This window comes from Eleutherodactylus coqui, chromosome 3 (genome assembly GCF_035609145.1).
Source record: "Eleutherodactylus coqui strain aEleCoq1 chromosome 3, aEleCoq1.hap1, whole genome shotgun sequence".
Taxonomy (NCBI): domain Eukaryota; kingdom Metazoa; phylum Chordata; class Amphibia; order Anura; family Eleutherodactylidae; genus Eleutherodactylus; species Eleutherodactylus coqui.
This window is the reverse complement of record NC_089839.1, coordinates 236,952,097-236,964,170: the sequence shown is the minus strand read 5'-3', so window position 1 is coordinate 236,964,170 and position 12,074 is coordinate 236,952,097. Positions and strand designations below refer to the sequence as shown.

Here is a 12,074-nt window from a genome sequence, read left to right as displayed (position 1 = left end):
TTGGGGGCGGGTAGTGGTCTCAGAGCCCTGTGAATTCTCTCAATTGTAATAGATGTAGCTCTGTCTGCCCCCAGGAGATCTGTGAAAATCTCCATGGCTATTTTCTGTAAAGTCTCTTGAGCCCAGGATTCCGGTAACCCCTTAATGCAAACATTATTTCTACGATTCCTGTTTTCTATGTCCTCTTGCATAAGGAGCATTCTGTTTAAGTGGAGATGCTGTTCTTTAACAACTGTAGCTAGCTCCCCTGAGTGTGTGGTAATAGTGGCTGTGGCACCCTCCAAGTCTTCCACCCTCCTCCCCATGTTTCTTACCTCTTCCTTGATCTCAGTAAGTTCAGTCATTACCGGTTTCATTGTTTTGGTGAGTAAATCTCTCATAAAGCCTTTTGACAGGGGTTCATCTTCTTCTTCATCTGAGGAGCTTTCTCCTTCCTGCGCTGTGGATCGGGCTGCAGCTGCTGCCGGCGCCATCTTTCCTGCTGCGTGCGGGGAGCGGGAGCTCCGGTCTTTTAAATAGCGCTGGAGATCCGACTGACACCGGGCTGGTCTCGGGGTCCCCTGATGCTCACTGCCTCTGTCCCTGGTGATTTTCCCCATTTTCGCCGATGATTGCAGCTATTAGGAGCCTGTGGCTGCGCCTGTGTGATGGAGCACTCGTTCTATGCGGCCATCACACTCCGCGGTCAGGCTCCGCCCCCCTGTACATTTTTTTTTAACTGGGATGGCCCCTTTAAAGTAATAGAGCTCCCTTGAGCTCCATATTGTAATATAGCCCTCCTATACCCCTATATAGTTGTAGATCCCACCGGCGCACCTGTAGGGTAATAGAGCCCCCCTGAGACCCCTGTCTAGCTGAGCAGTATGGACAGTGACATTTACTGTCCCATCAAACAGGATCGCTGTGCTCATTCTACCTGTTACGTGGCCAGAACATAGAAGAACTCCTCCCCCTTTCTCTTGATGTCTTGTGTTTAGGAGCACCTAGTGAATAGGAGGAACAGGAGAATTTGGAGGAACTGGATAACAGGCAACATGAATGCAGCACTTCTGCATAAAGAAGCAGGAAGGAAATGTCAGTGTTTACGCCGCTTGGCTGGACAAGGATTATGGAGGGGTTAAGCCCAGCAATGTTAGTGGCAAGGGGGAACCTCTGTCCCTCCAGCCTAGGGGCCCAGGTGCAGCTGTGACCCCTATTGCTACACCAACAACCTATTGCAGAAATCAGGCTTTAGGGCTCATGTCCACGGGCAAAATAAGAATTAAAATCTGCAGCGGATTTTAACTCTTCTTCTGCCCGCGGATCCGCACCCCATAGGGATGCATTGACCACCCGCGGGTAGATAAATACCCGCGGATGGTCAATAAAAGGGATTTTAAAAAAAATGGAGCATGAAAAAATCCGGACCATGCTCCATTTTCATGCGGGTCTCCCGCGGGGACGGCTCCCGCGGGCTTCTATTGAAGCCTATGGAAGCCGTCCGGATCCGCGGGAGACCTAAAATAGGAATTTAAAAGAATTACTCAACCCGAGCGGGCGGGGAAAGCCTTCTCTTCCTCACGGCCGGATCTTTCTTGCTTCGGCTCGGCGGATGTTCCCGGCGCATGCGCGCGGCACGTCGTCGACGTGCCGGCGACGTGCCACCGGCGTGACGAATTCATCCGCCGGCCGGAAAAGAAGATCCGGCCGTGAGGAAGAGAAGGCTTTCCCCGCCCGCTCCGGATGGGTAAATGCTTTTAAATTCTTATTTTCAGCGCTCATGTCCGCGGGGCAGGAGGGACCCGCTGCAGATTCTACATGGAGAATCTGCAGCGGATCTGATTTTCCCTGTGGACATGAGGCCTTATGGTGAATACATTTTTTAAGAATTCAAGAGACTCAAACTGACACTCGCTGTGGCCAAGTGGTGTATGAAACTAAGCATATCAGTACACTACATGCAATAAGCCATGTGTGGAGAGGGGCCTATGAGCTCCCTTGCTTTATAAGCCCCAGCATCTACTTGGCTTTGCTGTGTGTTGATGCCAGCCCTGGTTCACTTAGAGCCTCATGTGGTGCAGAGTGTTAAGGCAGCAGAAATGCAGTCCTAAGCTCTTGCTCACGACCTGAAGGTTACAAGTTCAATCCCAACAGCCGATTCAAGGTTGACCTATCCTTCTGAGGTCAGTAAAAGATTATCCAGCTTTGTGGGGAGTATTAAATTAATTACCTGAAAGTGCTGTGGAATAAGTTGGTGCTATACAAATAACAATATTTTTTTATTTAACTGGAGACTGGTATCTTTAGAATAGGAACGTTTTAAAGGAAACCTATTATGTTGCATATAATGTCCTTTTTTAGGGCAGTCTGTTATAGGGAAACATGAGCCAAGTAGATTGATGTATAGTTTTGTAGTAAAAGTTAAAGTAACTGGTAATTTATTGATCCCCTCTCGGTCTGCCATTAAAAGTACAGCCTGACTGAAAGACTGACTGTCATGTCATGTTATATTTTCCGATGTTATATCATGTAACCAAAACCTTTACTTTTTACTTTTCACTGCAAACTGTAATCATTAGAGTTATAATGAGTATAAATATACAAATGCAAAAGTTTCTTTTTATGTATGAAAACTTTCAAAATAAAAATCAAATGTTCAAAAGACCAAAAGTACAGCCTGCCTCCTCAGTGATTGACGACCTTCCCTATCCGAGTGAGCAAAAGTTAAAATTGGTTTTATTTCCTGTTTTCCTATATTATCTATTGGCCACTGTATTGTTTCTTTTGTTAAGAAATTCAATATTGCTCTCTTTTCTTTAGATTTTTTGGCCTCCTTTAAGATATTTATTTGTTCCTGTTTTCCTGAATTGTTGGCTGGCAAAACATGCCTTAGAGAATATGATTGTGAGTATAAAATAAGAGATTATGGTTCTGTATTTAACTGGAAGTAATATAATGTCACATGCTACTTAAGGGATTATTCACGGGGGCATAGATCAGCTGGATTTTCATGCCCCGGATTATATACGCTGCCCCTCTGATGCATTGGTTTACAATGCATCAGTGTACAAGGGCGTATCTCCGAAGCGTAAAAGCGCCCAGCCTGTCTCCTATGGGAGCCAATGACAGCAGCAGGATAAGGGAGGTGGGAGGGAGTTTAGCAGCATGTCTGCTAAACTCCGTCCCCCTTCTCTTCTTCTCTCTGCCCCTTGCTGCTGTTTGCAATGGAAGGGGCAGGGGCGGAGCTAAGACTCACCTCTCCCATTGCAAACAGCGGCAAGAGGCGGAAAGGGGTGGGAGCTCAGCACACTAGCTCCCATCCCACCTCCTCCCCTTGCAGAGAGCCGTCGAGGGGGAGGGAAAGGGAAGACAGTTTAGCTCTGTTAAGCTGTCTCTCCCAGCCCAACGGCATATACACTGTCGCATATATCATACAGTAGCATATATCGGCCTGCCGTTTTTATGGCCAGCTGATATACACTCGTGTGAATAAATCCTAAAAGCGGAAAGGCAGAAAAGGTATATGCACTTGCATATCATATTATATGATGTTTATTAGACAGAGAAGAAAAGCAAATGAATTCAGAAATTAAAATAGTGCATTGCAAATTTGGGATTAAGAAGAAAACAAATACACAGTCTCAATGTATGTCTTCCAGTGCCTCCATTCAGGTGTATGCCCTAGATTAATTACCGGTAAGTGCAGCAACATTTTGCTAATTCTCCGAGGGAAAGTAGTAAAAGAACATAGAGCTGTATATACAAATTGGATGCTGCCTGTAGCCATGATGTAGAGTTCTCTGCTGCATCATTACTGCTGTATGTGAACCAGTAACTCTCCACTGATCTGGTCCTACTAATATAATTTGTCATTCAGAATCTACATTATTCCATGTTGAATGTGATGTGATTATTGTATTGTTTTCTAGACTCATTTTTCTGTCCTGCATATTTTAGAATGATCTTCACAGAGCAATACAAAGAACACAGTCTGCAATGTTTAATCAAGTTTTAATTTTAATATCGACTTTGTTATGTCTCATCTTCACTTGGTAAGTCAATTACGGGTTTTATTAATAATATGTATCATGTGTTATTGTGCCCAGAACACTAATTGAAATGTTATATTTCAGGACTAGTGGAGCCATTAATAGAGCAAGAGAAAAACAAAACATTTAATTTCTAAAAAACAGAAGATCATTAAAAAATTGCCACTATGCTATAACTAATTTGAATTGTAAAATCTATTTTTTAAAGCCTTATTATTTTGTGTTCAGGTTTTCTCCACTTGTGAACATTTGGGAATTATAACTGTAATTTGTATTTTATCCAACTATCCATCTTTCATAATTATAAACTGGCTGGGATATTTATCAAAATTAATGTTAAAGAAAAACTTTGCATAGAGTAACTAATTACTTTGTGTACTGTTATAAGTGCCATAAAGATCTAGTATTAAGGGCCGTCTATAGGTTGGCTGGTGCCCTTTGCGGTAACTCCATTAATGTAATCTTTATGGTTCATCCAGTGCCAATTTAATACACTCATGCAGTGCCCAAACAAAACTGCTCAATTAATAAACTAGGGATTGCAGAGGTCATACCTCCTTAAAGGGAATGTCATCGACTTTTACTCCCTCAATCTGTGCTAGCCATTCAATAAAGGAGTCCAGCAATGTCTTCCATTTGTTTAGACTCACACTCCTCTCCCTATAATCAATTCAAAATGTGTCTATGTTGTCAATCACCCCAAATGATGCCCACTTCTTCACTCTGCCAGCTCCATGAATATTCACAATGAGCTGCTCTCAGCCCACCCAAACCCCCACTTCTTTCTGCAACGCTAAAGCAGGATATCTCGTTGGTTTGCTGGTGACCTTAGAGCACAGGAATCAGTCAGTCACCAAAGATGGGTAGTGATTAGAGATGAGCGAGCATACTCGTCCGAGCTTGATGCTCGTTCGAGTATTAGGGTGCTCGAGATGCTCGTTACTCGAGACGAGCACCACGCGGTGCTCGTCTCGATTAAACGAGCACTGACCATTGAATTCAATGGAGCCGGCAATACAGCCGGCTCCATTGAAAGCAATAGGCTGCCGGCGAGCGCGGGATGAATTGTCGGGAAGGGCTTAAATATATAAGCCCTTCCCTGCAATTCATCCAGAAATGTGTAAAAATAAAAAAAATATATACTCACCTTGTCCCGGCAGAACGATGTTAGCCCATTGAATTCAATGGAGCCGGCAATACAGCCGGCTCCATTGAAAGCAATGGGCTGCCGGCGATCGCGGGATGAATTGTCGGGAAGGGCTTAAATATATAAGCCCTTCCCTGCAATTTATCCAGAAATGTGTAAAAATAAAAAATATATATATACTCACCTGGTCCCGGCAGACGGAGTTCAGCGCGGCCGGCGGCAGTCCTCCTGAACTGCTCTGAACAGCTGGTTGTAGTATTCAGCAGCCGGGGATTTAAAATCCCTGCCTGCTGAATGAGCTGCCTCTAATTGGTCACAGCCTGACCAATCAGAGGCAGATCTCACTCACACACCCATTCATGAATGGGTGAGTCACTGCTGCCTCTCATTGGCTTAGCGCAGGGACCAATCTGATACAAAAATGCTCGAGTCGCCCATTGACTTCAATGGGGTTCGTTACTCGAAACGAACTCTCGAGCATCACTGAAAGTTCGACTCGAGTAACGAGCACTCGAACATTTTGGTGCTCGCTCATCTCTAGTAGTGATCAGCTTTGCTAATTTGAATTCCGCAGACTACAGAACGCAATCTTTATGAGAGTACTACTTATTGCTTCGAGGATTCTGGGAGTACAGCAGGGGGTAGCCCGTAAGCATGAACACCCGAATCATGGTCAGGAGCCCTATAAGATGTTTTCTGTAGTTTATGGTGCAAAACGTTGGTGATAGAGAGTCTCTTTAAGGGCCCTCTTACACTTAACGATTGATGGTCAGATTCTCCCTGGATCGCAGGAATGTGACAATAATGGTTCAGTGTAAATGACTGCACAATCTACATGACAAATGATAATTTGTTTGTCATTTGGATCATGCGGGCATAAAAATCAAACGACAATCAGTCTGTGTAAACAGGCAGTCATTTATCTTTAAAAATCTGCCTGTTCACCGTGAATGTAAGCAGGTGGCTGGAACATTCCCCAGTCTGCTCCACATCGATTCACTGAGCAATAATTGCTACTGTGTGAAAACTACTAAGATAATGGAAATGCAGGACCCGGCACTTAACTGAAAAAAATGGACTTTATTGACTATACTGGGGTCTTTGGGCTTCTGTTGAGCTGCCTGGCATTGTACTTGATAAAACAGCATGGCATGCTGCTCTGTTTTGTCTGTAATTTTGCACCAGATCTACAATGGATGCTCTGATGCAGATGTAAACAGAGCCTAGGACTTATGATTTTCTTCTTCAAATAATGTTTGATGCAAATAAATGAAACAAGATGAGCAGGAGTATATTTTTTTTAGCTTGGGAGGGGTATGGTTTCTCCTTAGGGCTCAGCCACACGGGCACATCGGCATCCGTACACCGGCGCCGATGCGCCCGTGTGACTGCAGGAAGGAGACAGACGTACCTGAAGACGGCCGTCTCTGCAGCGCCGGAGGAAAGAACACATAACCGGCAATGAAGCCGGTCACATGTTCTTTCCTCCGGCGCTGCAGAGAGACGGCCGTCTTCAGGTATGTCCGTCTGCTGGTGTCAGTCACACGGTCGTATCGGTGTGACTGAGGCCCATGTGACTGAGGCCTTAGGGAGAGCCCCTATTGAGAGACTTATAAGGCCATGCATGCAACTATGCAAAAAAGGAAAATGGAAAAATGCCCTATGTATAGTTTATCTTTTCTCCCTGAAGAAGACTCTGGTTTTGGCTTATTTTTTATACTGCTATGGTAAAATAAAAGCTACGCTGTGATTGGTTGCTATGGGTAAGGCCTTAGTCACACGGGCGTTTTTTCGCGCGGTGTGAGTCAGACTTGCCTCTGATTGGCTCAGCGCTGAGCCAATCAGGGGCAAGTCTGACTCACACCCCCTTCACACCCACTGCAGGCCGGCCGCTCTGAACTCCGTCTGCCGGGACAAGGTGAGTATATATATATATTTTATTTTTACACTTTTCTGGATGAATTGCAGGGAAGGGCTTATATATTTAAGCCCTTCCCGACAATTCATCCTGCGCTCGCCGGCAGCCCATTGCTTTCAATGGAGTCGGCTGTATTGCCGGCTCCATTGAATTCAATGGGCAAACATCGTTCTTCTCTGCCACAGCTGTTACAGCTGTGGCAGAGAAGAATGATTTGTCTTCTATATGTTCTCAATGGGGTCGGCGCTGGTGCCGCCGGCCCCATTGAGCGCATATAGAGAAGAGAACAGGAATCGCAGATAGGTGCGATCTGCGATTTCTGTTCTATAATTTATCGGACGAGCGCATAAAAAGCGCTCATGTGTCCGATACCATTGCAAAGCAATGGTTTTAAAAAATCGCCGGACGCATGCGCATGCGCAAATCGCGCGAAAAAACGCCCGTCTGACTAAGGCCTAACACAGATTTTCTTTTGGACAGCTGTCATAAATATACTGCTGAAGTAGAATCAAAGCTGCGCTGTGATTGGTTGCTATTTCTTATACTGCTGAGGTAAAATGAAAACTGCGCTGTGATTGGTTGCTACGGGCAACACAGATTTTTTTTTTTACAGCTTTCATTAGAGTATGATGTTGGGCTCATTTTTGTGGCCTACGTTGTATATTCCAGGACTGCTACTCATAAAGTCGCTGTGCAACGCACTGGTATATCATCTAGTGTTAAATATTCTCCTCAAAAGCAAAGATTCTTGGGAGGGCTAACTACCCATTTTATTGCATGTGATGGAGCAAGTCAAGATGCTACAATTCTTTTCTTATGGATTCTGTAGGATAAATAAATCTCTGCCACTGTTAAAAGCAGAAGGTTAGGAATATAGACCTTGGCCTCATAGCTAATTATGGGCGCTGTATTATGCAGCTATTCTCAGAACACTTTGGAGACAAATCTTCATCATTCTTGTCTTGACCACCAAATGGAATTATTTTGCATTAGCCATTTTACATAGGACGACTATGGTTTAAAAGCGTTCAAATTTCTGCAGGAGCGTGAGTATTGAAACAATAATCGCCCTATTTAAATGCATGCAGTGACTGTACAAGAGTTGTTCAGTTTTTCAGCTTCTGCGTGCGGAAAACTGAATAACGTGCCATTCAGTGTAAACAGCAGTCGTTCAGTTCTGATTGACTGTCTGCTTATGGAGAATTGAGGCAGGTGGTTTGAGAGTGGTCCCTGGCTGCACTGCCTACATGTTGGCAGTGCTGTGAGCAATGCCAGCGATGCCAGTGACATACGCTCCTGTGTAACAACAAAAGAGTGAGCATCACTGGGACGAGTGTCGGGCATCGCTTGTCCAGCAGCTCGTCCTATGTAAATGGACCATAAGGTAGGGATAACCAAAACTTTGTGGTATGCAAGGCACTTTCTGTGGATTCTGTATTGGGTGATCTACCAAGCAATTCATATGGCTTATTACTCTAGTTATTTTTTTGCTTGAAAAGGGGTAGTGGTGCACCCCGAGCCAGTCTCTTACAGTGTGTCAGCAACATATGCCATGGGATCTTATACCTTATTGACATATAGTTAAACCAACTTCACTGAATGAAAACAAATATCACCATTTTGGAGATAAAGTACTGCGGTATTTCATTAAACTGTTCAGTTGGGGAGTTACCCTCCCATAAACCAATCTGATCAATCACCATATAACAATTCAAACCAATACTTGGTCACCACAACACAAGTAACCATATAACCTGTTAGGGCCTTGTCAACCTGATTCCAGTAACCATACCACCATCAACTTTGTAATAACTTAAATGAGTACTTAGATCACCTAACTCAAGTCCCCATCCTAAAAAAAACCCCTATTAATCGAATGCTGCAATAGGGTAAACCAAAGAGGGGAGGGAGGGAACTTTCACTTGGATTCTTTAACTGCTGCTGCCTCACTGATCTCCAGGGTTATTATAGAACAGCTCCCTCCCCCAGTACTTCAGCAAGCCAATTAGCTGCTGTTAGTTGGCAAACAATTCTGCTCTTCTTTAACCCTCCATCTCTGCGCTAGCCAATCTGATACCATCGTTGGGCCAGCTGCTACTGGCACAGATATTCAAAAATCTTCCAATGATGATCTCATCTGACCCTGAAATGAACACAAGCACAAGGTTAAATCCCTAACCCTCATTACTCAGGGCATATACATTATACTTAGCATTAAACGCTCAGGTCCCATGGCAGTTTTCTTTCTAATCATCACCAAGCTTACATTCTTACAATATGTCAACCCTAGAGGCCCTATAACAGAGATTGCCACAGATGTCCCCACATATGCTTATAGGTCATCTTGGAACATTTCCGTTGGGTTGACACACTTTGACACGGCATCTGTAGCTGCAACGGGTGTATTTGAGGCTGAAACTGCTATTGAGTTGCAAGTGTGGCTATCACTGCTCTCTGATAGTCAACACTATGGTCATCTGTGTCTCACAGACTGTAAATACTGAAATTTGTGCACATGTCGCTCATGCACAGAAATGTATGCATAAATGCTATATGGTGAATTACTATGTTCTATGAGTTCATATCCTGAGAGGCACATTACGGTTTTATAGCAATACAGTAGAGAGAGAGAGAAAACAGCCATTTAGGATATTTTCTTATATTTTTGGAAATATTTGAGATTTTTTTCCTTGTACCACTCACCAAAGATAAAGTTGATGTTTCAGTGTGAACAAAGTACTTTACAATTGCACAGTAGTGACATGGAAAGGAAGTTCTTTCTATTCTTCTTATATTCCTTTTATTTCAGCTGCACTGATTTACTGACAGTCATATAAGCCTATAAATCTGAATCTGTAAATATCACATACTGTAGGAATCTATATAGTACATTTTGCCAACTTAATAAATGTTTGCACAGTCCACAAGGAAAATAGATATGTGCTTCCTCAAGAGATTGTATGGGCAAATAAAACATTGCATTGAATGGAAGAAATGTATCTGGTTATTATCTTAGGCATATTCTATCATACATGATATCTGTCACCTGTTGTAAATAACAGGTCACTAAAAAAAAAGGAAGCTTGGAGAGTGGAGGACAAATATTCAGTTCTGCCAGTGCAATTACTTATGTGTTCTAGGCTTACTAAAGATGGAAAAGACATTTCTAGAATTATTTAGCAATGATACTTTTCAAAAAACATCATTGCGTTGAAGCGGAGTTTACATGGGTCTCCAGCAGATTCTGTGTTATATTCATTTGATTGTGAATCAGAACCTTAGTTTACAGTGTATGGTACAAATTTGAAATACAAATTTTGCTAAACATATGGATTTTCTGTGGAATTGAGATTAATGCACAAGTAGATTTGTCGCAACTGTAAATGAAAATACATTACAGAAATTCAAGGTTCATGCTCGGATTTCTGGCACGGTATATATGGCAAATGTCATCACAATGCTGTGTAAACATGCCCTATATGAAGATGAACAGACAAGTACTGTTTTAAATGGAAATGAGTTTAGTTTATAATATATACAATTACATTATGTACAAGTGGAAGAAACAACACCAGGATAGTTACATTATAATGGGTATAACCAAAGGTCCTTGCTTCTTAAAAAAATGAAAAATTTACAGCATTGCGGCGATTGGGATTAATATATATATGTCTTTATTCAACTGCCAGACTTGACAAAGATTCCATTTAGAGAGTTGATAAGTGGAGTATTGGCCATTTTCATTTTGAATTAAATGATGTACTAATCAGAAACCAATTAAATGATGTCACTAACTTACTTTTCTCCCACTTTTGAGGGGTATTCCAGCCATTAACACCATATCTTGATGGGAATTTTTAATTTCCATCCTCAATGCTTTTCTAAAGGTACCTTTACATGGGAAGATAGTTGTCTGAATAATTGCTCAAATGAGCAATAATGGGCGACTGTCAGCCCGTGTACACACACCCTTCGATAGGGCACTGTGAAAGAACTCGCTCAGTTGTCGCTAGTCATTCCATTTCCGCTCACTGAAACAGAACGACTTCTGAGCAGATCTATGTATGACTCCTGTTTACTGTGAATGGAGGTAGGTGGCCGGAAGAGATCTCCAGCTGCTCCGCCTCTATTATCTAACAGACTATCATTACTATGTAAAAGGTATCTTAAAAAGCCTCACAGAGATGTAAACCATGTGAAACGGAGACCAAAGTAGTTTTCATCTCACATATTAAACCCAATGGTTCGGTCCCACTAGCATCCAAGACAGAAACCTGCAATTTTGTGCGGGTTACTCACGTCTGACTTCAATTGAAGTCAATGGAAGCCGTCCGTCCCGCGGTAGTTCCGCAGTGAGCACTGCAGATGGATATGAGTAACCACCCAGCGCCGGCTGCTACTGTGCATGCGTGATGGAGTGCCAGCCGGCACATCCGCACTGTGTGCAGAAGTCGCCCGACAGGTAAGTTGGGGTCACCGGCCGAGCACTGGGTCGAACTCCGCTGTGGGAATCCCACAAGCAGGGTCCAACGCGCTCGTGTGCAGGAGGCCTAAGAAAGTTAAAAAGTTCTGGTTGCTGAAATGCTGCAAGTCAAAAACAAAAAGAATTACTGCATTGTCAAAGCCCAAACACACTCAATCATTAAAGGGATATCCTGAGAATTAACATTTATGGAGACCACCAGTCAGAAGAATGGAGCTCCTATGTTCCCGTTTCCTCCTTGCTGCATCCTCCACAATGAGTAGGCGTTTGAATGGGATGGCCCATCATGCACACTGTCTCTCCTTTCAACTCTAAAGGAGTTGAAGAGGACATGAGTACAGCATTTGACTATATCAAGTCTCATATTGTTGAACAGAGCAGCAGCACACATTCTTGGTCTCCACTGCAATCAAACTCCTCTTCACTACAGAAATAGGAATGGGGGATATGGGACTCCCATTCTTGTGATTGATGAAGGTCCCAGCAGCCAGTGGATAG

General features: G+C 43.3%; 1 protein-coding gene across 3 annotated transcripts in view; it reads left to right on the top strand.

The window, feature by feature from the left end:
* Positions 1 to 12,074, top strand: part of LOC136619984 (potassium channel subfamily T member 2) — a 591,696-nt gene that overhangs the window by 314,394 nt on the left and 265,228 nt on the right. For all 3 annotated transcript variants that reach the window (XM_066594713.1, XM_066594712.1, XM_066594711.1), the window contains exons 7-8: positions 2,800 to 2,883; positions 3,937 to 4,031. In XM_066594713.1, the coding sequence (XP_066450810.1) occupies positions 2,800 to 2,883; positions 3,937 to 4,031 (179 nt within the window). The remainder of the gene's footprint in view (positions 1 to 2,799; positions 2,884 to 3,936; positions 4,032 to 12,074) is intronic.